The 26781-nt window shown below is 41.1% G+C and overlaps 1 protein-coding gene across 2 annotated transcripts in view; it reads right to left on the bottom strand.

The window, feature by feature from the left end:
• MSH2 (mutS homolog 2) overlaps nucleotides 1–26781 on the bottom strand; it is an 82661-nt gene that overhangs the window by 13447 nt on the left and 42433 nt on the right. For both annotated transcript variants that reach the window (XM_066378322.1, XM_066378321.1), the window contains 3 exons: nucleotides 6100–6209; nucleotides 4860–4983; nucleotides 3169–3319 (listed from right to left, as the gene is read on the bottom strand). In XM_066378322.1, coding sequence (XP_066234419.1) covers nucleotides 3169–3319; nucleotides 4860–4983; nucleotides 6100–6209 — 385 coding nt within the window. The remainder of the gene's footprint in view (nucleotides 1–3168; nucleotides 3320–4859; nucleotides 4984–6099; nucleotides 6210–26781) is intronic.

Below are 26781 nucleotides of genomic sequence, written 5' to 3' on the forward strand. Positions count from 1 at the left end.
CAGTGTCACAAAACGACCAGAAACTGTAGTTCGCATCACAACTGCTGTTAACTAAGCTAATATCTAGCTAGGATGCTAGAGAAATGAAAAATACAAGTAGGCCCCTAGGCTTACTTAATTTTATCCAAAATATTTTGAACTTCGTGGATTAGTCTGCAGGCCGCACAAAATTGTTCGCCGGGCCGCGAGTTTGAGACCCCTGCTATAAAGCATCAAAACAGAAATATCAGTAGAAAATAAGCAACTCAGGGAAAGATATGGTTGGAATTCAATGTATTTAACCTTTTAACTGTTTACAATAGCCTACTAACATAATTCTTCCTATTCCAATTATCCCATTGGGTAAAATTCTGACCTGTGACCTTTTCTAAGAAAACATCTGAATGAAATAAATCTTCATCCTTAATTAGGATACAGGCTATTCCCCCTCTTAAAATACATACACACAAAAGGAGTTTCTCTCAATACTGTAGTAAAACTATATTTTGAAACTAAGAGTTGTCAAAGGAAAGTGTTTGTATTTTTTTTTTAAAGACTTTATACAAGGGGGGTAAGGGAGATGTTGAGGGGAATACGGGGGAGGGGCAACACTAGAATCTATGTAAATACAATAAATTAAAATCAATAAAAAAAGAAATTTTATTTATACATTTTTAGAGAGGAGAGAGAGAAGAGGAGGAGCAGGAAGCATCAACTCCCACATGTGCCTTGACCAGGTAAGCCCAGGGACTCAAACCGGCAACCTCAGCATTCTAGGTCAACACTTTATCCACTGTGCCACCACAGTTCAGGTAAAGGAAAGTGTTTTGAAAACTAAATCTTATTGAGGAATTTAGAAAGAAAGTAAAATTAAAGGTTGAAATAACGCAGAAGACGAGGATCAAGTGAAGAAAAAAATATCTGTTCACTGGTATCAAAGGAAAGGATTGAAATTAAAAACAAAAAGATAAGTTGAGGTGGCACAGAAAAGAAGTGGGGAAGGACTTATCAGAAGAAAGGCATGACTAAACTGAGACAGCAATTGTGAACTTAATGAATTAGCCAATGGCATAACACACACAGAGCTCATGAACAGTACAGGAAAGCAGCAGCACAAAAAGACTGCTATGGAACACACAAATGAAAAGAATTACAGAAAGAAAAGCAAGAGGCAAAGCTATTATAAAAGTGAGAGCTGCAAGAGATAAAAGCAGAAAGCGGAGGGCAGGGACCAGATTATATATAGGTCACATAATAAACATTTCAGAGTTTTCTGAAAGACACTGGAAAATTTTAAGAAAGAAAATTATACGATCAGAGTCAGATGCAAAGCAAGCATTCAATCTGTTGGAAGAAAAACAAACAAAAGTCGAGCACTCTTCCTCTGGAAGCACACCTGCCCCTTTCCCCTCTCCCTCCAGGCACGTTTCCCTCTTTTTCCTAAACCACCCTTTCTTTGGCCTCTGTAACTAGTTTCCTAAAGCCCATTTCTTCTACCATTGTGACTTTCTAAATAAACTTTCTCTTATATTTGCGGGGGAGAAATCAATGAATTAATTTTTCACAACTTTTGGAATCACTGTGGTCACAAATGGGTGATCTGAAGATCATTTATTTATTTTTTTATTTTTATTTTTTTTCCCTGAAGCTGGAAACGGGGAGAGACAGTCAGACAGACTCCCGCATGCGCCCGACAGGGAACCCCCCCCCCCCCGCCCCCACACGCCCACCAGGGGCAACCTCTGCCCACCAGGGGGCGTCGCTCTGTTGCAACCAGAGCCACTCTAGCGCCTGGGGCAGAGGCCAAGGAGCCATCCCCAGCACCCGGGCCATCTCTGCTCCAATGGAGCCTCGGCTGCGGGAGGGGAAGAGAGAGACAGAGAGGAAGGAGAGGGGGAGGGGTGGAGAAGCAGATGGGCACTTCTCCTGTGTGCCCTGGCCGGAATCGAACCCGGGACTTCTGCACGCCAGGCTGACGCTCTACCACTGAGCCAACCGGCCAGGGCTGAAGATCATTTATAATACCCCAAAAGTTCTATCTTATCTAAGCCAAAATATATGTATTTCTTAAATCAGGTATATAGCATGGAAGAAAAACAATAACTACTAAATTTGGCAACAGAAGATCTAGGTTAAAGTATCTAGCATTACTAGCTGTCTCATCCGGGGGAACTGGGAATTTCAGCTTCATCAAAAATGAGCGAAATAATATACCCAATCTCTTTATTTCAGAGAACTGGTATGAGGAACAAACTAAACAGACTATTTTCATTACCAGGCTGTCTGAACACCTAAAATAATAACTGCATATTATAGACACTCAAAATACTTGTTAAATAAATGAATAAAGCAGGATCATATATCCCAAAGTAAAAAGGAATATTCAGGATTGGTGGAAGTGAGGCCAGTGATGAATTCTAGTACAAAGGAAAAAGGCTAAATGCTGTACCCCGGCACAGCAGATTAATTTTAAAATGTTTTTCTTTACCTATGGATAATTTGCCTCAGGAACTCCCTAACATCAATCAGCAAGGAAGAAAGCAGAACAAAACAAAACAGGTAATATATTTTTCAACACAGAACATGACATTTTTAAAAGCTATAGTGGGCCTCATTAAAGCGGGTAGGCATCTCCCTAAAAACCTTTTATGCCTGACCAGGTGGTGGCACAGTGGATAGCACATCAGACTGGGATGCAGAGGACCCAGGTTCGAAAACTCGAAGTCGTTGGCTTGAGCATGGGCTCCTCTGGTTTGAGCACAGCTCACCAGCTTGAACCCATGGTCACTGGCTTGAGCAAGGAAGGGTCACTTGGTCTGCTGTAGTACCCCCCAACCCCCATCAAGGCACAAATGAGAAAGCAATCAGTGAACAACTAAGGTGCCGCAACAAAAAGTTGATGCTTCTCATCTCTCTCCCTTCCTGTCTATCCCTATTTGTCCCTCTCTCACACACACACAAAAAAGCAGATGCAAAGTGCCACTTCAGTTAATGAGGAAAAGGGGGATTATTTAATAAGTGGTGTTGGGACACCTGACTAGCCTCTTGTAAGAAAATAAAGCTTCAATCTTACCTTATGCCTGATCTCAATTAAAGCTTCCTTATCATAGAACATTCACATTTCATCAGACAATAATTTAGTTTTATGAAACTACTGAAGGCTAAACAATATAATACAGGCTTACAAACCTATTGGTAAATTTAACACCATTCTTCTGGATATCTACCGTACTGAAGTTCTTATTGTTACGAAGGACTTTCTCTTCCTTACATGTTACACGAAAATAATATCCAAACTGTGAATTGGAATCCAGTTTAATCTGTTTGCTAGGATCCAAACCTTAATGATCAAGAAAAAAAGAAAAAGTCTGTCATAGATATAACCAGCCATTTTTCCATGTACCGTAAATGTTTAAAATAATTATATCTAAAGAGTAAAAAACATACTTTTATTAAAAGATAGCATACTGAATATTATTAATATCATCTGCTCACAAAAATTAGGGGATATTTTGTTGCTTCATATTTATTTTGAAAAATCCCCTAATTTTTGTGAGCAGTATATCTAGCTAGGAAAGATACAAATCCTGCTTTATTTCACTCAAAAACTACATGAATTAAGGATGTCTATAAAACCCTTAAATTCCTTATTAACATTAGTTTCTGCTGTGGAAGCACTTTCTGTGCAAGCCCGAGGCCGCAGAGCACCAGCAGCGCACAGTACACAGTTCTAGATGCTGGGGACATGAGGATGAGTAGGATACAGCCCCGGCTCTTCAGGAGTTCTGCAAGAGGGTTCTTTAGTTAACCAAACCATTTCTTTCCAAAACTTGAAACTGTGACAATGAAACTCTACCCAAACTAGGACAAATATTTTTTGTTAAGTGTACTTCACAAAACAAGCAATAATAGATCAGCTAGCCTTGATGCAACAGATTTTTTGTTTTCTTAAGTCTGTCCTTTCCTCATAACCTCATTCATCAATGTGATCTTTATACCACAAACCAGAAGACAGAGATAGTATCTATAAATTTATTTGCTGAAGCATGGCTAGCAAATGTTAGCAGCAAAAAACTAAACTGAGACCTCACCTGATTGGGAGACAAAGGGACAGTAGACGGCTGACACAAGGAGGGTAAATTTCAGTATCCAAATGCAATGATTCTATAATCTGAGATCCAGTCCATACATGGACTCTCCATGAAAAGTATGTGCACATTTTTTAATATGAAGATTTGGGCATAGTTCTGAAAGGATGATCCGTAACTTTCCTCAGATTCCCCAAAAGTATAAAAACTACTGCTCTGAGGTCTCCTAGTTTGAATGCTAAGATTCATTTATTTGTTCAGCAAAAATGTTGAGAGGTGCTCAGAACAGAGAGTTTACAAATTTCGAACAAAACAATGTGAATAGTGAGACTAATTAGTGACTTAATCTAGCATAGCAGACAGATATTTTTAAAAATTGGTATTCATGAAGTGCTCAGGAACCCCAAAGCCAAATAAATGAATTATTTGTAGTAGAATTAGGCTTACAGAGGAGGTAACTTTTTTTTTTTCTTTTGAGAAGATGATATTTAAAACAGGTCTTATTTAAGAGACATGATGCAAGGGCCTGTTGGGTGATTCGTTTGGCAGGAATGTGGAGTCACCCTGGGGCTTAGGGGGATGGTAAGAAATGAGTCTGGAAGAGCAGGCAAGGCTTTGAATGTAAAGTTCTCTGTGTGTCAACTGGAAGTATTTGTCATTTTATTCTATACAAAAAAGGGCTGGCATTTTAACAAAGAAGTTGGCACAATCAACCTTATCTCTAGGAAAGTAACTCTGAACCAGTTTGAATACTACTGGAATTTATTCAAATTTCCAACAGACCATTCTTACCTAGATCTCTAGCTGCAGTTATTAATGTTGATTGCATTTTCTTTTCTAAATCATCCATTATTTCTCTTAATTCACTAAGATTAGGATCAAATGAAGGTTTTACAAGGAATTCATGGTTTTCCACCTATAGACAGAACAGACTAGTTATATTTTATAAACAATGGGTAAATATGGAAAATATGGAAGTATTTTCTTTTTTTTTCTTTTTTGGGGCAGAGACAGAGAGAGGGACAGATAGGGACAGACAGACAGGAAGGGAGAGAGATGAGAAACATCAATTCTTCATTGCGGCTCCTTAGTTGTTCATTGATTGATTTCTCATATGTGCCTTGACCATGAGCCTTCAGAAGACCAAGTGACCCCTTGCTCAAGAAAGTGACCCTGGGTTCAAGCTGGTGAGCTTTGTTCAAACCAGATGAGCCCATGCTCAAGCTGGCAGGCGACCTCGGGTCTCGAACCTGGGTCCTCTGCATCCCAGTTCGCAGCTTTATCCACTGCGCCACCGCCTGGTCAGGCTGGAAGTATTTTCTTTTACTTACTTTAATTTTCCTAATGTTTTGAGTTACATGATTCACTACCCATTAAGTTGCTCGGTCACAACTATAAGCTTCTGTTTATTAACAGATGTAAAGCTGTTTCTCAGTTTAGAGCTCTAGATAATTACTGATACTTAACAGACATAGTACTATTGATGCATATGTCACCAGTAGTATTTTTTTATTTACATTTCTCCTAAACAATGTTCAAAACATTCTCCTTACATGTTACTAAACAATGTTCAATGTTCAAAACCTGTAACGGAATGTTTAGTTTTTGCTCAAACCAAGGTTCCACCTAAGGAATCTCAAAGATCAGCTCTTAAGAAAAAAAATTACAGAATTTTATTTCTTCTAACTTTAAGTCCATCAAAATCTCATGATTTAAAAACATACTCTTGCCTGACCAGATGGTGACAGAGTGGATAAAGCACTGACCTGGGACGCCGAGGACCCAAGTTCAAAACCCTGAGGTTGCTGGCTTGAGCACGGGCTCACCAGCTTGAGTGTGGGATCATAAACATGACCCCATGGTAGCTGGCTTGAAGCTCAAGGTTGCTGGCTCAACTGCCCCATTCTCATCAAGGCACATATGAAAAAGCAATCAATAAATTAAAGAGTCACAACGACAAGTTGATGATGCATCTCATCTCTCTCCCTTTCTGTCTGTCTCTCTCACACACACAAAAAAGTATACTGCATACCTGATCCATATCTAAAGTTGTTTCTATCATTTCTTGAAACTTGGAGAAATCAGAACGAAGATCAATAAGAGGAGTCACAAAAACTGCCAACAACAACATTTGATGTTTTCCTGAAAATAAATAAAGTTCTATTTTTAAAAATACAAGACACTAGATCACAAAAATTTGACTGAGATAATGAGCATCATGTAATACAAAAGCACAAATAGCACTGCAGGTCTCCAATGTACTGTCCACCCATGTATTCAAATGTGCTCAGTACTTATTTATAGAAAGGGCAATGATCTGGCACCCACAGCTTCCTACTAATAAAACCCTGCCTCTCCCATCTGTCTCCCTCATGAGCAGTACTAGAGATGCAGAGATATGACATTAATTATAACTAAATAAACCATGTTTCTTTTTAGATTTAATAACTCAAAAGTCATTAAAGTAAAATACCTCCAACATACCTTGTATCTCCGATTTCCATTCCAATATCCATTGGAATACTAAAGAGCTCCAATTAACAGAGATTAAAGCAAGCCAAATATTTACACTGGAACTTTGCTTTCTGCTATTTAAGAGTACATGCTGGGAAATTACGTGAGGTGTAAGTGAAGTAACAAAATCTACAGTGTGAAAAGCATGAGTCTCCTAGGTGCCAATCTCAGCTCTGCTACCTACTGGCTTTATGATCTGAAGCGTGTTACTGAGCCTCCTTTTCCTCTATCTATTACAGTGGGAGTAATAACAATAGCTACCTAGAAGATGAATAAATGAAATAACTATATACAATAGTTAGAAGCCCAACAGTTACTGTGTCATATTATCATTATACCACAAGGATTTTTTTCCTGATCTCCAATAAATTCCCTTAGAAGAATTCTGCAAGTGACCTCTAGCACACTATATTTCACTCCTAAGCAGTTGTTTCCAATCTCTTCCAGAAATATCAGTAACTTTTGACTGAGAAAATGAAAAACTACTATGAAGTCAACAAAATTATTTTAAGAATTCATTTTATTAGTAATCACAACAGTATACATATTTAGAAAACAGTACATATGTGTGAAACATTTCTATAAATGACACTTTGTCCACATGTCTATGCTACAGTGCCTGGTTCTTTATTCTGAAATAACTCATATGTTATTGGTAAATAGTGAAGTGAGGCAGCATTTGTTCATGAATTATTTTTCCCCAACCCACTGTTTTGAAGCGATCATGAGCCAACTTTCACACAATTAGAGTAAGCTTAGCAATATATGAAGACCTCAGAGTAGTTGGCTTAATGACCATTATATAGTATACTTCCCAATATGTTGAAACACAGTGTTAAGATAAAGGATGCAAAAACATTTGTAATTTTTTTCCCACTGAATTCCATACTGTGGTTCAGATTTTTAACTTTTATGAAACTTTTATTAGAAGCAAATGCCGTAAAGGGCATCTCAAAGGAGGAAACAAGAGCCCCAGACTTAAAGGTTGCATGGAATCATCTGACGCTGGTACTGCATGCAAATGAATGGAGATTAATCCAGGCTGTCATTTATCTTAGTTTGTTAATGCTTTTGTTAGTGATTGTTTTTAAAATGTCATATATTTTGGGCCCTGGCTGGTTGGCTCAGTGGTAGAGCGTCGGCCTGGCGTGTGGGGGACCCGGCTTCAATTCCCGGCCAGGGCACATAGGAGAAGCGCCCATTTGCTTCTCCACACCCCCCCCCCCTCCTTCCTCTCTGTCTCTCTCTTCCCCTCCTGCAGCCAAGGCTCCATTGGAGCAAAGATGGCCCGGGCGCTGGGGATGGCTCCTTGGCCTCTGCCCCAGGCACTAGAGTGGCTCTGGTAGTGGCAGAGCGACGCCCCAGAGGGGCAGAGCATCGCCCCTGGTGGGCGTGCCGGGTGGATCCCAGTCGGGCGCATGCGGGAGTCTGTCTGACTGTCTCTCCCCGTTTCCAGCTTCAGAAAAAAATACAAAAAAAAAAAAAAAAGTCATATATTTTGGCCTGACCAGGCAGTAGCGCAGTGGATAGAGCATCGGACTGGGATGCGAAGGACCCAGGTTCAAAACCCTGCGGTCTCCAGCTGAAGTGTGGGTTCATCTGGCTTGAGCAAGGGGTTGCTCGGTCTGCTGGACACCCTGGGTCAGGGCATATATGAGAAAGCAATCAATGAATAACTAAAATGCCACAATGAAGAATTGATGCTTCTCATCTCTCTCTCTCTTCCTGTCTGTCTGTCCCTATCTGAGTCTCCTCTCTCTGTCTCTGTCAAATAAAAAAAAAAAGTCTCATATATTTTGAGATCTATCTTACCCTATTTTTATAAGTTCTGCTATGTTTCTAGCATGCCTTTAAAGGTAAGGTTTTCCAAGAATACACACAGGATATTATTATAAACCACTTGTATACACTTCGGAACTTGTCATCCTCAATGTGTCCTCTGGCCCCTCAAACATAATGGCCCATCTTACAACAGAACAGCTCTTCTCAGATTCAGTAACGCCCCCTTCCCTTCTGCACTACTCTGCTCCTTATCCTGCAAGCTTTCACTAGCACCTTAAATTCTTTCCCTATTTGTAATTTATAATGAGCCCCAGCTGCCAATTACCAACTTGGGTTTTTTCAACTGATTATGGTTTTTCAATTAAAAACAACACATTTACAGCCCTGGCCAGATGGCTCAGTTGGTTAGTGGAGGTTGCTGGTTTGTTTCCGGGTCAGGGCACATATAGAAAGAGATCAATGTTCCTGTCTCCTTCTCTCTCCCTACCTTTCTCTAAAATCAATTTTTAAAAAAGTTTAACTTTTTGTCAGACATCTTAGTGAGGCTGCAGTGGTAGCAGCTGCTCTCCAACCTTTGCTATGCCATCTGCAGGGCCAGTAGTCGCAGCCATCGTGGCCATGCACATGGTTCTCATTGAATTCGGGCAGACTGGAAAGAAACAGTGGAGCCCAAAAATGGTGGGCCATTCCTTTATTAAAGTCTCGCACCGGCCAATGAGCAAACACACAGGGAAAACATTTCCCTTTCACTCCTTCAGAGCTCCCAAACCGCTGACACATTCTCTGGTTCCAAAACCAGGAGAATCTTCTCCAGTTCCTCCTACAATCAAAGGCCCCACCAGTCTCAGGGGAGCTCGCAAAGCCCCTCAGCTCTAGTTCCCCATCTGCACACCTTCTCTTCCTCAGCACTCTGCATTCTCTCTGCTCTCACTCTCTTTTCTCCTTCTCTCTCTTTTCAAAACTTTCTGCCAGGAAAACCTCTCCTCTAGCAAACATTAGCAAAACAATGGCCCTTCCAAGCAGGAAGGTAATTTGCAATTTCACAGACCACATATACTTGGTGCTGCCCAAGCCCCAATACAAACTATATGTGAACAATCATAAAAATCGTATTTTACAAACTTAGTTGACCAACACCATCCAAGGACAACCAAAAGATGCCAAAAAATAGGTCAAGAAAGACAAAGTCCCAGGAAACAAATCTGGGGGCACAGCCAAAAAGAAGTGGTCTGAAGGCAAAGTTTGAAACAAGGTCAATAATCTAGTCTGGTCTGACAAAGCAACATAAGTAAATTCACAACTATAAACTTATAACCCCCACGGTTGTCTCTGAGAGACAGAAGATCTGAAGTTCCTTGACCAGGGCAGTCCTTTAGTAGTTCCTTAGAAAAAGAACATACCAAACTAGTTTAAAAGCACAGAGCACAAGTAATTTACATCAGAAACACCAAAGGTGGGGATGTCCCAGTTGCTAGTAAAGATGAATAAACAAGTCCCACTAGCTGTACATTTTAAAAAATAAAATTTGAAGTTTTTAAAAAGGCTTCATGGGCTATAATTCACATACCAAAAAATTCTCCACTTTAAAGTGTACAATTCAATGGTTTGAAATATAGTCACAGATTTATGCAACCATTGCAACAATCTATTTTATTAGATCACTGTAATCATTCCTAAAACAAACAAGAGACCCTGTACCTATGAGCAGTACAGTTTTACCTAAGAGAAAAAATCCTTGACTACCAGACCCAGTGTCTTCCTGGCCTCTACCCAGTCACTATATCACATCAATATATTCCACTTTCTTTACTGTACTTATTACTATTTGAGATTCTTGTTCATTCTTTTTTGTTTGCATCTCCCCACCCTTCCACTATTACAAAACCTACATAAGAACAGGGATCTTGTACATATCATATCTACCACTGTCCCTCCTAGAACAATGCCTAGCGCAACGCAGGCAATTGATAACTATTTGTTGAGTAAGGGACTGATGAAACAATCACTCACTGGTCATTGATTAACTCTGATACACACAACACTCATCCAGCAAGAATACTGAAGATCACACAAGGAAATAACTATTAGCTTCTTAAAGGCATTAAAATGTGAAAGGCCAAGTAAGTACTCTAGTCATTACTCCAGATTCCTGTCAGCCACTTGAATGTTTCATTTTAGGAAGGCTGCTGTGTGCCTCACCCAACAGCTGCAACGTTGAGGTCAATAAGCGTAAGTACTCACATTTCTATAATAACCTAAAGCATAATTAATCACTGTTAAACATTTCATCATCATTTACTATGATACAAATTATAACAAGTTTCAAGATCACTGAAAGCCCAGAAGTCTACTGAGAGTAAATGGTTCATTAAAATATACTCCTGGAATGCTGCCCAGACCAGCTTCTAAATCTAAACAAACCTTAAGTGTATCAACACTAATTCTGGGACTTCTTTTCTCCATCTACCTATGTTCATGTCTTATATACTGGGACTTCTTTTCTCCATCTACCTATGTTCATGTCTTATATAGACTGAGAAATCCTAACAAAACCACCTTTAGAAAATTCAGAAAGGTTAATTTGCAAGTGGCAAACCACCAATAAAAACTGCTTTGGCATATGCATTACCAAGAAATAAAATGTTACTCTTTCTTGATATACCACTTCAGAATTTTATTTTTATAACATATCAAAATCAGATTTTTTGGAAGATGCAATGAAAGTTGCTGACAGTAAATCTTAAATGTTCTCATGACAAGAAAAATAAATTGAAACTCAGTATGGTGATAGATGTTAACAAGACTAGTGTGATTACTTCACAATATGTACAAATATCATGTCATTATGTTGTATACCTGAAACTAATGTTATGTCAACTATAACTCAATTTTTAAATTCTATTTTTGTGTAATTACTTATTTAATTTGTTTCCCTTGCTGTTGACAGGCAAACATAAAACTGTTTTTATACCCTATGACAGTCTCAGCAACTAGCAGTGTCAGCAACATGGTATGTCAGTGTTTGCTGACCTTCTTGATGTGTCTGATTCTATATTCTTATCTTCTGTAATAGTCTCTGGATACTATTCCTTGGCTATGATGTAAACATGGAATTGATGTTTGCTTTTATCAGTACAGAGAAAATAAGACTTAGCGTGTCTTTAGGAACAAAAATTAATATAAGATACTGTCTTGCTTAACCAGGCAGTGGCGCAGTGGATAGAGCGTCAGACTGGGATGTGGAGGACCCAGGTTCAAAACTCCAAGGTCGCCGGCTTGAGTGCAGGCTCATCTGGTTTGAGCAAGGCTCACTCGGTCTGCTGTAGCCCCCAGTCAAGGCACATTATGAGAAATCAATCAATGAACAACAAAGGAACCGCAATGAAGAACTGATGTTTCTCATCTCTCTCCCTTCCTGTCTGTCTGTCCCTATCTGTCCCTCTGACTCTCTCTGTCTCTGCCACACAAAAGAAAAAAGAAAAATAGATACTGTCTTATTTTGGGGGAAACAGGGAATAAATAAATATATATATGGGGGCTTTTTTTTTTTAACAGAGACAGAGAGAGTCAGAGAGAGGGATAAATAGGTACAGACAGACAGGAACAGAGAGATGAGAAGCATCAATCATTAGTTTTCTGTTGCGACACCTTAGTTGTTCATTTATTACTTTCTCATATGTGCCTTGACTGTGGGGCTACAGCAGACCGAGTAACCCAGGGGTCTCAAACTCGCGGCCCGCCGAACAATTTTGTGCGGCCCGCAGACTAATCCACGGGCTTACTTAATTTTATCCAAAATATTTTGAACTTCGTGGATTAGTCTGCGGGCCGCACAAAATTGTTCAGCGGGCCGCGAGTTTGAGACCCCTGGAGTAACCCCTTGCTTGAGCCAGCGACCTTGGGTCCAAGCTGGTGAGCTTTGCTCAAACCAGATGAGCCCACACTTAAGCTGGCAACCTCGGGGTCTCAAACCTGAGTCCTCTGCATCCCAGTCTGACGCTTTATCCACTGAGCCACCGCCTAGTCAGGCTGTATTTTTTTTTTTTTTTTTTTTTGAGAATTAAAAGTTTACTATATTATCAACACAGCTATTGGAAAATGCATCTAGTATGACCAGGCAGTGGTGCAGCGGATAGAACATCAGCCTGGAACACTGAGGACCCGGGTTTGAAACCCTGAGATCGCCAGCTTGAGCGTGGGATCATAAAAATGACCCCATGGTCGCTGGCTTGAGCAAAATCATTGGCTCGGCTGGAGCCCCCCCCCCCCAAAGGCACATATGTATGGGAAAGCAACCAATGAACAACTACGGTGCTGCAACAAAGAACTGATGCTTCTCATCTCTCTCCCTTCCAGTCAGTCTGTCCCTGTCACCAAAAAAAAAAAAAAAAAAAAAAGGAAATGCATCTACATTGGGGAACAAAAACCTGGATTTTTTAAAAGGCAGATTACTTATTAACACAACATTCTGTGAATGAAGATTTCTTTTTGTTTCTGGCTTGGAACTACCTGTCATTCAATGGTGGCTGGCACCAATTCAACACCAAAAGAAATCTCCAATTTGGGGTGCGATGAAGGAAACTTTTTTCAGTGCATACAGCTCAAGTGATACTGCACGGCTGTGGAACAGCTCAATGGTGTTACAGTTCAACTGTGAAGCAGCATGGCTGTGGAACAGCACTCTTCAAGGTATCTCTGGGGCCAAACAACCCAGGGGCAAGGGTGTTTAAAGCCAGGCCTCTCTGGATAGACAGCTCTGCTCTGCACTGATCTGCTCCACCCTGCTCTGGCAAGACATCTTCAGTGTTTTGAGACATTTTTTAGTTTCATCTTTGGTGTTTCAGCTCCAGCCAGGGAATCTTAATCTTCAAGTGGAAATGGAAAGTGCTCTCTCCCATCCAGAGGGGAACTGGCTTGTATATACAGACCCAATCCTCATGCTGGTCCCTGACTGGTCTGTCCTCATGCAAATAAGGACTCCAAATCCTCAGTTCGGTCCAAAACCACTGTCCTGACTGGTTAGAATGAAGCCTCTCTGATTGGTCCGTGAAAATGCTGGGGCTATAGCTGCACAGCTAATTGGACAGGGAAAGCCTCAGTCCTATTGGTTGAAATGCTGCTATTTCGAGAACTACTTTATAAAGGCTGCTTTAGGTGGCAGAAACAAAGTACAGGCAGGCAGCTGAGTGCAGGCTTCTCCCTGAAGTGTGGTTTGCGTGAGAGGCCCTTGTTCAAAAAGGCTGCTAGGCTCTGTTGTTTCTTTTATCTTTTTTTTAAAAAAGATTTTATTTATTGATTTTAGAGAGAGGAGAGAGAGAGAAAGGCAGGGGGAAGAATGGGAAGCATCAACTTGTAATTGCCTCTCACATGTGCCTTGCCTGGGATTTGAACCAGTGACCTCAGCATTCCAGGCCAATGCTTTATCCACTGTGCTACCACAGGTCAGGCTGCTAAGCTCTGCCTTTAAATTTGGGGCCAGTTGGCCACCATGAGTCCTTCTTGGTAGGTACTGTATTTCCCCATGTATAAGATGCTTCCAGTATAAGACATTCCCATGTATAAGATGCACCTTAATTTTGGAGCCCGAAATTTGAAGAAAAAAAATGTATTACATAAAGTTATTGAACTCAAGTTTTATTCATCATAAAATTCATACAACTCCTCATCACTGTCAAAACTCTCATCCATTAGCTTTTACTCATCATGTGTCTGATGACAAATCACAGTCTTCAGCAATGAGTGCAAAAACACAAGCGCAAAAAAGCGGGAAATGCAAGTAAAAAAAATCTACAACCACTGTATAAAGACGCACCCAGTTTTTAGACCCAAAATTTTTCGGAAAAATGTGTGTTTTACACTTGGGGAAATACAGTATCTTCTTTCTCAATGCCCACATACTCTAGAGGCACTATCTATAGCAAATCACTTTAATCCATTCGTAATAATTTGAAGACAAATTTCAATCACCATGTTTGTTGGTTTGTTTTTATTACTCCCTTACTTACATGGTTTAGTCCTTAGGATACCAAACCAAAAGGCTATTTAATAAGGTATGTTCATTTCAATGGGTTCTAATAAAAATTTATTTCTTTTTCTTTTTAAAAAGATTTTATTGCCTGACCAGGCAGTGGCGCAGTGGATAGAGCATCAGACTGGGATGCAGAGGACCCAGGTTCGAGATCCTGAGGTTGCCAGCTTGAGCGCGGGCTCATCTGGTTTGAGCAAAAGCCCACCAGCTTGAACCCAAGGTCGCTGGCTCCAGCAAGGGGTTACTCGGTCTGCTGAAGGCCCGCGGTCAAGGCACATATGAGAAAGCAATCAATGAACAACTAAGGTGTTGCAATGCGCAATGAAAAACTAATGATTGATGCTTCTCATCTCTCTCCGTTCCTGTCTATCCCTCTCTGACTCACTCTCTGTCTCTGTAAAAAATAAATAAATTTTTTTAAATTAAAAAAAAAATACTTCCTAAATAATGTTTAAAAAAAAATTTTATTTATTCATTTCAGAGAGGAGAGGAGAGAGAGAGAGAGAAGGGGAAGGAGCAGGAAGAATCAACTCCCACATGTGCCTTCACCAGGTAAGCCTGGGATTTCAAACCAGTGACCTCAGCATTCCAGGTTGACACTCTATCCACTGTGCCACCACAGGTCAGGCTAAAAATTTACTTCTTATAGTGAGTTGTAGTTTAAAAAAAAAAAAAAAAAAAATCAAAGACCAGCAATGAGTACTAGAAGGGAAAGGATTGAGAAGCAACGATTTATGAGGGGCTTTTTAAACTAGTTTAGACTTTAATTCTAAAGTCAGTTAAAAAAAAAACCAAACTTCTAGAGGGTTTAAGCAAATTAATGATGTTTATATTTATATTTGAGAAAGACAGTTGGAACGAAGAGAATGAGTTAGAGAGAGCCAAGACAATGGACTGCAACAGCAATAAGAGGCTGACAGAAATTCAAATAAGAAATGATTACAGCCTGCACTGAGAGTTGGCAGTGGGAATGGAAAGTGTCCACATAAGGAATATTTATGATGTGGTATCAAAATAACTTGGTAATTGAGTGAATGCAACAAGGGAGAGAAAAGGAGTCAAAGCTGATTCATAAGGCTTAGGAAACTGGGCAGATGACAGGGCCATTTACTAGATAAAGAACTCTAAAAGAGTTTAGAGAGATGAATTCAGATTAGACACTGAAACATGGAACCATCCGGGAAATCCTTGGTCAGAATTCCCATACAAGAATAATTAGATGGCCTGACCTGTGGTGGTGCAGTGGATGGGGCGTCATCAACTTGGAACACTGAGGTCACCAGTTCAAAATCCTGGGCTTGCCCAGTCAGGGCACACATGAGAAGCAACTACTATGAATTAATGCTTCCCACTCTTCCCTCCCCCTTCTATCCTCTCTCTAAAATCAATAAATAAAATCTTAACAACCCTCTCCCCCCAAAAACAGTAATTACATGGTCTAACCAGCAGCAATCCATTTTAATCAGACCATGAGTCCCTAGTTCATTTCAATAGTACCCCGCCGTTCTGTTTTGTTTATGTGTAACCTGCTGGGCTCCTTTAGGCATCTGTGCTTGCAAGCCTGGTCTTATTCAATAGGCAGCCACCAACTATACCACAGGCCCCCAACGTTATACCTCAGAGAAGCCTTTCCGAGACCTGTGTCTGGCAAAGTTGAGGCTGCTACGTAAACTGGATGTAACTGCACTTAAATTATTGGTAAATGTCCTTTCTCTCAAATAATTTACATTTTATGTAAAATCACTGAGAAGTAATAGGAAATGACTGGTAAAATAACTAAGAAAAAGACAATAAGACTTTCTAATCAAGTTAAATGAGCAAGTTAACACTAAAAATAAACTACAGAATAGTTCTGGATAGCAAATATGAGGCACCTCTTACTGATCTGTTAAATCTGACTTTCCAAATAGTCTATATATGACTGAGAAAATCAAGCTAACATCTAACTTAGCTATACAATTAATATCAACATTTTTTGTTCTATTGATTGGTAATAAAAGGACATGAGTTTCAATGACCAAAGACTTAAACCAGTGGTAGTCAACCTGGTCCCTACCGCCCACTAGTGGGCATTCCAGTTTTCATGGTGGGCGGTAGCAAAGCAACCAAAGTATAAATAAAAAGATAGATTTAACTATAGTAAGTTGTTTTATAAACATTTATTCTGCCAAACAGCGAAAATCCCACATAAAGTCCTTGGTAAGTAATTATTATTATATGCTTTAACTTGCTGTAACTCTGCTTTATAAATGTTATAAAATAAAGTTACTTCCCTACTTTATAAATCACCATTACTGTGGAACCGGTGGACAGTTAGAAAATTTTACTACTAACAGAGATACAAAAGTGGGCAGTAGGTATAAAAAGTTGACTACCCCTGACTTAAACAATTTATTCTATGCCCATATTCCCCTAATTTTATATAAATTCTTTGTAATATGAATTCCAACCTACATGTTCCATTAAATATGATTTAACTTTATCTGACCCTTTTAATATATTTATAAAATGGATTTTAAAATCCAAGCGGGAAGAAGGATGGTAAGATACCGCTAATTAAAAGTTTACATATTCACATAAATATGAAGCTGTATCCAATAATAGATGTGCAGGTGAATCATGATTAAAAGATCAAAATAATTCAATAACTCTCCTTAATGACCTTCAACACAAGACCATCAGTGTTCTCCCTTTGCTACCACTCGGAAATGGTCTGCTATCCTCCTTATCGCCCCTGCTCTCTCTGTGCCTTTACTCTTCTCTTTTCAGATTCTCTGGTCACATCATCCCTTTTATTATTAAGGCACAGCCACCCAACCTAGTTTCCCCCATTTGCAAGTAATACTTTGTGTAATATTTTTTTCCTTTTTTTGCTATTGTCATTCTGACAAAATAGTCCCTTTCTTTTCCACAGTTTACTTCTGATTCCAGTAACTATTTCTGAGTATCATTTTACACTTGTTAGTCCTAACTTCGTAAGATCATTTTTCCTCCCTCTCACCCATCCCTTCTTATGCAATGTTCTCATCTCACTTTTTTTTTTTTTCTGAAGTTGGAAACAGGGAGGCAGTCAGACAAACTCCCCGCATGCACCCGACCTGGATCCACCGGCATGCCCACCAGGGGGCGATGCTCTGTCCATCTGGGGCGCTGATCTGTTGCAACCAGAGCCATTCTAGCACCTGAGGAAGAGGCCAAGGAACCAACCTCAGTGTTCCAATGGAGCCTTGGCTGCAGGAGGGGAAGAGAGAGACAGAGAGGAAGGATGGGGGAGGGGTGGAGAAGCAGATGGGCGCTTCTCCTGTGTGCCCTGTCCGGGAATTGAACCCGGGACAACTGCACGCCAGGCCGACGCTCTACCACTGAGCCAACCAGCCAGGGCTCATCTCACTTTTTGATAGAGCGTAATTTGAATGTCTTTTCTTTCCTCCCATTAGGACTTAGAACATGACCTTCACTATCATCAATCTTCATCTTCAATGATAAAAGCTTTCACATTACAATTATATACTTGGGCTAATAGTCATGTTATTTCTGTGCCTCTGTCACTTCATTCAAATAACCTTGAACCCAGATCCCACTAAACATTTCCAACAAAAGGTACTTACTAACTAATCACCATAACAAAAGCAAACAGTCAATTTGGTGAGGATGTAAGAAAATTTTCCTGTAAACTATATAGACTAGAACTACAAATTAATACAACCTTCCTGAAAAAGTAGTTTGTCAAGATACAATTATTTGCCACTAAAATGCAGACCAGAAGGAAACAGTCCAAAAGGATAAAAAAAATTCAACAGTGGTTACTCTCTCTAGAGTTAAACTGGGCATTGATATTTGTATATTATTACTTTTATTATTAAAAGAAAATCTATATAGCATAGCAAAGAAATTCTAGTTTTAAAAATGTATCAACAGAAAAAAAAATTAAAATGCTAGATAAATACACAAATGCTTTAAAGAAGTTTCTGAAAAAAAAAGATGTTTCTGCATAGTATCTTCTCATAACTTTAAAATAAAAATGTTAGTTAAATATGAATTATAAAGAACAAATAATTTGTAGTATCTAAAATATCAAACAGAAGTTTGTAAAGCCAGTAGCCACGGCCATCATCACAGCCACCTGTCCCATGCAGGTTCGCATTGGATTCGGACAGTCGGTAAAGAAACAACAGAGCCAAAAACTGGTGGGCCATCATCTTTAATCCTGGCTTGTACCTGGCAGGCAAGTAAAAACACACACTGGGCTCCAAAACCCGCTCACATTCAGTGCTCACAAAGCTACTGACTTACCCGAGATTCCTAGAATCAAAGGTTTCTAGCTCACCAGATTTATTCACCTCTGTTCCCCATCTCCTTCCTTCTCCCTGCACAAACTCTGCACTAACTGGTTTCTCACTCAACACTCCACCATCTTGGCTGCTTCTCCTGGCCTCTTCCACGTGGCCTTTCTCTGCTCTCTCCTCTCTGCTCTCCTCTCTAATGCTAGTAATCCCAGGAACCCAGAGAAAGAGCAAGGTCCTAGTCTGCTCCACTTTATAGTGTAGATTCAAAACCTTTAATCCAATATACAAAATAGAAAAGTCTTTAATACAAAGTCATTTATCTGAGGCATGGTGGGATTGTACCACCCCACATCAAAAAGGGTGGGAAAAGCTTAGTCCTAAAACCAAGCCCCAGGCTATAAGGATCCTGCCTGCCCACAGCCCACCCCCAACACACATTAATATCACCTGGGCGACAGGCTTCCATGTGGGCAGTGCCATCTTTAACAAAGTGAGCATAATATATTTTATCTGTCCAATAAACTTAAATTATGGCAACTGACAATACTATATACATGTATATTCTATTACATTTCTGTATACAGCCAGTTGTTGTAATGTAACATATGCATTCTTAAAAACCACATCATTATGCAAAATTATGCAATAAAAGCCAGTTTATGAGAAAATGAGGATAGGGCACAATACTCAAAAACTTCATCAGTGCCTGACCAGGCTATGGTGCAGTAGATCTAGCATCAACCTGGGACGCTGAGGACCCAGGTTCGAACCCTGAGGTTGCTGGCTTGAGCACGGGCTCACCACCTTGAGCACAGGGTTGTGGGCTTGACTGTGGGACCATAGACATGACCCCATAATCGCTGGCTTGAGCAAGGGGTCACTGGCTCAGCTGGAACCCCCAGGTAAGGCACATATGAGAAAGCAATTAATGAACAACTAAAGTGCCGCAACTGTAAGTTGATCTTCTCATCTATCTTTCTGTCTGGCCCTGTCTGTACCTCACTCTCTTTCACTAAAAGAAAAAAAGGCCCTGGCCGGTTGGCTCAGCAGTAGAGCGTCGGCCTGGTGTGCGGGGGACCCGGGTTCGATTCCCGGCCAGGGCACATAGGAGAAGCGCCCATTTGCTTCTCCACCCCCCCCCCTTCCTCTCTGTCTCTCTCTTCCCCTCCTGCAGCCAAGGCTCCATTGGAGCAAAGATGGCCCGGGCGCTGGGGATGGCTCCTTGGCCTCTGCCCCAGGCGCTAGAGTGGCTCTGGTCGCAACAGAGCGACGCCCCCTGGTGGGCAGAGCTTCGCCCCTGGTGGGCGTGCCGGGTGGATCCCGGTCGGGCGCATGCGGGAGTCTGTCTGACTGTCTCTCCCCGTTTCCAGCTTCAGAAAAATTAAAAAAAAAAAAAAAAAAACTTCATCAGTGACACATAAAAAAGAAAAAAAAAGGAATGCAATAAAAACAATCACAGTTTTACATATGTTAAACAAAATGGTTAACAAATACATAAATACTGTACTTTATCTTCTGAAAAACCTGAGATTGGCTTGTGGAGGTGGACTCCTGAAGGACTGCAGGTTGTGAGCTATTGTGAAATAGTGAATTGTCTAATATAAGGTGCAGGCCCTGGCCGGTTGGCTCAGTGGTAGAGCGTCGGCCTGGTGTGCAGGAGTCCCGGGTTCGATTCCCAGCCAGGGCACACAGGAGAAGCGCCCATCTGCTTCTCCACCCCCCTCCTTTCTTTCTGTCTCTCTCTTCCCCTCCCGCAGCCAAGGCTCCATTGGAGCAAAATTGGCCCGGGTGCTGAGGATGGCTCTGTGGCCTCTGCCTCAGGCACTAGAATGGCTCTGGTTGTGGCAGAGCAACGACCCAGATGGGCAGAGCATCGCCCCCTGGTGGGCATGCCGGGTGGATCCCGGTCGGGCGCATGCGGGAGTCTGTCTGACTGCCTCCCCATTTCCAGCTTCGGAGAAATGCAAAGAAAAAAATAAAAAATAAATAAAATAAAATAGGGTGCAAAGTTATGACACCAGAAATGAATGAAGGCAGCTCAAAACACACTGTGTACAAAGGCCACTAGATGTTTGAGGTGCATGTGCTTGTGTGTCTCTGTATGTTGTCTAGTCCTGCACTGCTCATCTCAGCTAGGTCCAATTTTCTGCTTTCACCTCTATTTAACCTCTACTGTCCATTTCCTACAGACAAAACTGTGCATAAGTAATGCAAAATTCACATTATGCTCAAACTGATTCATAATATAATCAATGACACTGGGACAAATCTATGCTTGCTTTTTTTTTTTTTTTTTACAGGGACAGAGAGTGTCAGAGAGAGAGGGATAGATTGGGACAGGAACGAAGAGAGATGAGAAGCATCAATCATCAGTTTTTCATTGTGACACCTTAGTTGTTCATTGATTGCTTTCTCATATGTGCCTTGGCCGCGGGCCTTCAGCAGACCGAGTAACCCCTCGCTCGAGCCAGTGACCTTGGGTCCAAGCTGGTGAGCTTTTGCTCAAACCAGATGAGCCCACGCTCAAGCTGGCGACCTCAGGGTCTCGAACCTGGGTCCTCTGCATCCCAGTCTGACGCTCTATCCACTACCACCGCCTGGTCAGGCCAAATCTATGCTTTTAAAACAAGTACTATAGCAGAATTGACTATATATAATTTTGTTTAAAAACATATATATTAATGATGATTATCTCTGGATAGTATGACAATGACCCACACAAAGATTTTATGTTACTTCTATAAACTGATATATATGAAATTTAAAGAAAATATCTCCAAAATACAAAATCCAACCAAGTCTTAAATAGTGGTTTCATAGGTTCAAGTATAAAAATCACTAAACTAGTAAAGCAGAATCCTTTCCGAAAATGCCAAAATAAATTGCTTTTATATTTTTATCTTCCATTTAGAAGGAAACTCAACAATCAAGAAAAAATTGGGTTATTTATTAGATTAACTTACTATGTTATACAGGGTTTAAAAAGCAATAAAATGTCAACCTGGAATACTGAGGTCAGGCTTGCCTGGTCAAGGTACATGTGAAGCAACTACTACAAGTAGATGCTTCCTGATCCTTCCGCCTCCCCTTTCTCTCTCATCAATCGATAAATAAAATCTTTTAAAAAAAAAGTAATGGAGATAAGTACACAAGGTGCTATGGAAACCACAGAAAGAAGCTTCCAGCTCTGTATGAAAAGGTCAGAGAAGGCTTTATAGACAAGATGACATATGAGCTCAATCTTGAAAATATTAGTAGGGATTCATCATGTGCACAAGGCAGTAAAGGACATTTAGGAGGGGAAAAACATGCACAAAAGCATAAAAGGGCATGCACAGCACGTGGGGAGACTGAAACTACTGCACTGAGGCAGAGAGTGCAAGTGAGGAAGTGCAGAGGAGGCTACCAGGAAGCAGCGGCCTGGCTGTGTGAATGAACAGAAAGTTTTTCCTATGGGATATGGAAAACAAAGTGCTCTGAACTGAAGGGGGAAATAACACGATCAGATGTGCTAATAAGACAGCTATGAGTTCATGGGATAGGATGCAGAAACCAGGGAAAAGAAAGTAGCAAACGTGAGGTATTTAAGAAGCTTATTAAACAGTAAAGATGATTTAGAGGGCCCTGGCCGGTTGGCTCAGCGGTGGAGCATCGGTCTGGCGTGCGGGGACCCGGGTTCGATTCCTGGTCAGGGCACACAGCAGAAGAGCCCATCTGCTCTCCACCCCCCCCCCCCCCCCCGCAGCCAAGGCTCCATTGGAGCAAGGATGGCCCTGGAGCTGGGGATGGCTCCTTTATCACTCAATGCAAATGAACTTTCTTTTTTTTTTTTTTCTGTATTTTTCCGAAGCTGGAAACGGGGATAGGGATAGACAGTCGAACAGACTCCCGCATGTGCCCGACCAGGATCCACCCGGCACACCCACCAGGGGGCGATGCTCTACCCCTCCGGGGCGTCCCTCTGCCACAACCAGAGCCACTCCAGGGCCTGGGGCAGAAGCCAAGGAGCCATCCCCAGCACCCGGGCCATCCTTGCTCCAATGGAGCCTCGCTGTGGGAGGGGAAGAGAGAAACAGAGAGGAAGGAGAGGGAGAGGGGTGGAGAAGCAGATGGGCGCTTCTCCTGTGTGCCCTGGCCGGGAATTGAACCCGGGACTTCTGCACGCCAGGCCGACACTCTACCACTGAGCCAACCGGCCAGGGCCTGCAAATGAACTTTCTACACTGTTGCTGCCCTCTGCTATCTCTGAATTTATTTTTTTTTCTAGGAATAACATTAAGATATCACTAAATCTAGAGTTAACCAACAATCAAAAACATCACAAGCTATCAGGAAGACATACTCAATTTCTAGCAATATACTAACATATTTAAAAAAATTTTTAAGTCATGACTCTTCTTTTAAAGATAGTGCATTTGTTTTCATAAATTAGCCCTATTTTTTTTTTTTAGAGAGGAGAGGCGGGGGATAGAGAGAGAGGGAAAGAGAGGAGACAGAGAGAGAGAGAAGGGGGGGGAGGAGCTGGAAGCATCAACTCCCATATGTGCCTTGACCAGGCAAGCCCAGGGTTTCGAACAGGCAACCTCAGCACTTCCAGGTTGATGCTTTATCCACTGCGCCAACACAGGTCAGGCAAATTAGCCCTACTTTTGGTTTTGGATTCTGCAAAATGCCATTCTGTTGTTTTTTAAAAAACTCAAGATTCCCAATGACTAGGGTACACCTAGTATCTAATGTTACATATAGAAAGAAAAGAACAGAGCTCTCAGCACAACACCTACAAGTCTTTCTCCTCTAATATTTTCTAGGCTGAGTGACTTCAAATACCTTAACTAGACATCACAGCTGCCCAACTAGCAATGCAAAACCATTTGATTTAGATAATGTTATGAGCTCTCATAGATCTATACTGCTCACAAAAATTAGATATTTCAAAATGAGTATGAAGCAATAAAATATCCCCTAATTTCTGTGAGCAGTATATATGACATAATTATTACACCAAAAATGTAGGAAAGAACTGCTGTGTTGCAAAACTCTCATCAAACACATACAGAGGAGCTCAGGAAGAGAGCCAAGCTACCCTCAACCCAATTAGGAACTTTCATGTTTCTTCAAGGAAATGATAAAATTACCCAAGAAATACACAGAGCAGAATTTCTTATCCCCTCTTTTTTAAGGGGTGGAGGGACTCACTTAAGAAGGCAAAAATAGAAAAATATGATCCAACAATTCCACTTCTAGAAGAACACAAAAACAGCCAAGAAATGTAAACAATCTAAGTGTCCATTGATAAATGAATGGATAAAAAACACGTGGGCCTGACCAGGCAGTGGTGCAGTGGATAGAGCGTCGGACTGGGATGCAGAGGACCCAAGTTCAAGACCCCGAGGTCGCCAGCTTGAGAGCGGGTTCATCTGGTTTGAGCAAAGCTCACCAGCTTGGACCCAAGGTTGCTGGCCTGAGCAAGGGGTTACTCGGTCTGCTGAAGGCCCCCAGTCAAGGCACATATGAGAAACCAATCAATGAACAACTAAAGTGTCATAACAAAAAACTGATGATTGATGCTTCTCATCTCCCGCCATTCCTATCTGTCTGTCCCTATCTATCCCCCTCTCTCTCTGTCTCTGTAAAAAACAAACACATGGTGTTTGTCTATATGCAATGGACTATTACTCAGCCATAAAAAAGGAAAATCCTATCATTTCTGACAACATAGATATGGACCTTGAGAACCTTTTTTTTAATTTATTGATTTCGCCTGACCAGGTGGTGGCACAGTGGATAGAGTGTCGAACTGGGATGTGGAGGACCCAGGTTTGAGACCCAGAGGTCGTCAGCTTGAGTGCGGGCTCATCCGGTTTCAGCAAAGCTCACCAGCTTGGACCCAAGGTCACTGGCTTGAACAAGGGGTCACTTGATCTGCTGTAGCCCCACGGTCAAGACACATATCAGAGGGCAATCAATGAACATCTAAGGTGTCGCAACAAAAAACTAATGATTGATGCTTCTCATCTCTCTCCATTCCTGTCTGTCTGTCCCTATCTATCCCTCTTTCTGACTCTCACTGTCTCTGTTAAAAAAAAAAAAATTTCAAAGAGAGAGAAGGGGGGCGGGGGAGAGAGAGAACATCGATCTGTTTCTATATGTGCACTGACTAGGAGAGAACCAGCAACCTCTGCACTTTGGAGCAATGCTCTAAATCTGGCCAGGCTGGACTTTGAGGACTTTATGCTAAGTGAAATAAGTCAGACAAAAAGACAAATACTGCATGATCTCACTTGTATGTGTTATCTAATAAAACCAAACTCATAGAAACAGAACAGACTGGTGGCTGCCAGATGCAGAGGGTGGGAGAATTGGGTGGAGGTGATCAAAAGGCATGAACTTCTAGTTACAAGATAAATAACTTCTGGGAATATAATATACATCATGGTGACTATAGTTTTGAAACACTGTACTGAAATACAGTACTGAAATATTTGAAAGCTGCTAAGAGAGTAAATCTCATCACGAGATTAACAAAAATTATAATTATGTGTTGTGGTAATCATTATGTGCCTAAGCCACACTACAGTGGATACAGAATACAGAAAAAAGACACATTTTTAAACTTCCACTTTCGTGGAACTAAATGCAAAGGCATTTAAGTCTAATAAGGAGCCTTGACTAGAATGGAAATAGTTGTTATACACTGGTAGTTTGAGAAGGTAAGAACTTAAGTTATCTTTTTTACCTATTTATCTATCTAGCTATCTTTTAGCTATCTTTTTATACTTTGCTAAATAGGAGAAAGGTTATCATAAACCTTTTTTTAATTTTGAGAGGAGGGGAGATAGAGACAGACTCCCACATGCACCTCAGCTGGGATCCACCCAGCAACCCCCGTCTGGGGACAATGCTCAAATCAACTGAGCTGTCCTCAGTACCTGAGGCTGACACTCAGATTTAAAAGAGCTATCTATCCTCAGTGCCCGGGCCGACGCTGTAACCAATTGAGCCACTGGCTGAGAGAGGGAAAGAGAGAAAGAAGGGGGAGAAGGAGAGAGAGAAGGGGGAGAGGGAGGGAAAGAGAAGTAGATGGTTACTTCTCATGTGTGCCCTGACTGTAGATTGAACCTGGGACATCTACACAGCAGGTTGACTTTCTATCCACTGAACCAACCAGCCAGGGCCTTAATTTTTATTTATTGATTTTAGCAAGAAAGGAAGAAAGAAAGTGAAAGAGACAGGATCATAGCTCTATTCTTGTATGTGCCCTGACCAGGATCAAACCAGCAACCTCTGTGCTTTGGGATGACACTCTAACCAACTGAGCTATCTGGCCAGGGCATTAATTTATTGATTCTAGAGAGATAAAGAGAGAAACATCGATTTGTTGTTCCACTTATTTATGCATTTACTGGTTGATTCTTTTTTTTTTTTTTTTAATTTTTATTTATTTATTTTTTACAGAAACAGAGAGTCAGAGAGAGGGATAGACAGGGACAGACAGACAGGAACGGAGAGAGATGAGAAGCATCAATCATTAGTTTTTCATTGCGCGTTGCAACACCTTAGTTGTTCATTGATTGCTCTCTCACATGTGCCTTGACCGCGGCCTTCAGCAAACCGAGTAACCCCTTGCTGGAGCCAGCAACCCTGGGTTCAAGCTGGTGGGTTTTTTCCTCAAACCAGATGAGCCCGCACTCAAGCTGGCGACCTCGGGTTCCGAACCCGGGTCCTCTGCATTGCAGTCCGATGCTCTATCCACTGCGCCACCGCCTGGTCAGGCTACTGGTTGATTCTTGAATGTGCCCTGACCAGGGATTGAACCTATAACCTTGGGGTATCAGAATGATGCTCCAACCAACTGACCTACCCAGCCACAGCTACCATAAAGTTTAAACTAAATCTATGCTTATATTGCATCCTGTTATCATAAAACTGTTACTTTAATTAAATCTGCAAAAGAAGAATAAAGGTTCCTCATAATATTAAAAGGTTTGTTTTAATAGTTCTAAGGGATGTTGATTTTTTAACTCTGAAACTTAAAATGCTTTATGTATTAGACATAAGACTATAATTACTAAAATATTTGCCATAGAAACTTATAATCACTTAA

Source organism: Saccopteryx leptura, chromosome 3 (genome assembly GCF_036850995.1).
Source record: "Saccopteryx leptura isolate mSacLep1 chromosome 3, mSacLep1_pri_phased_curated, whole genome shotgun sequence".
Classification (NCBI taxonomy): domain Eukaryota; kingdom Metazoa; phylum Chordata; class Mammalia; order Chiroptera; family Emballonuridae; genus Saccopteryx; species Saccopteryx leptura.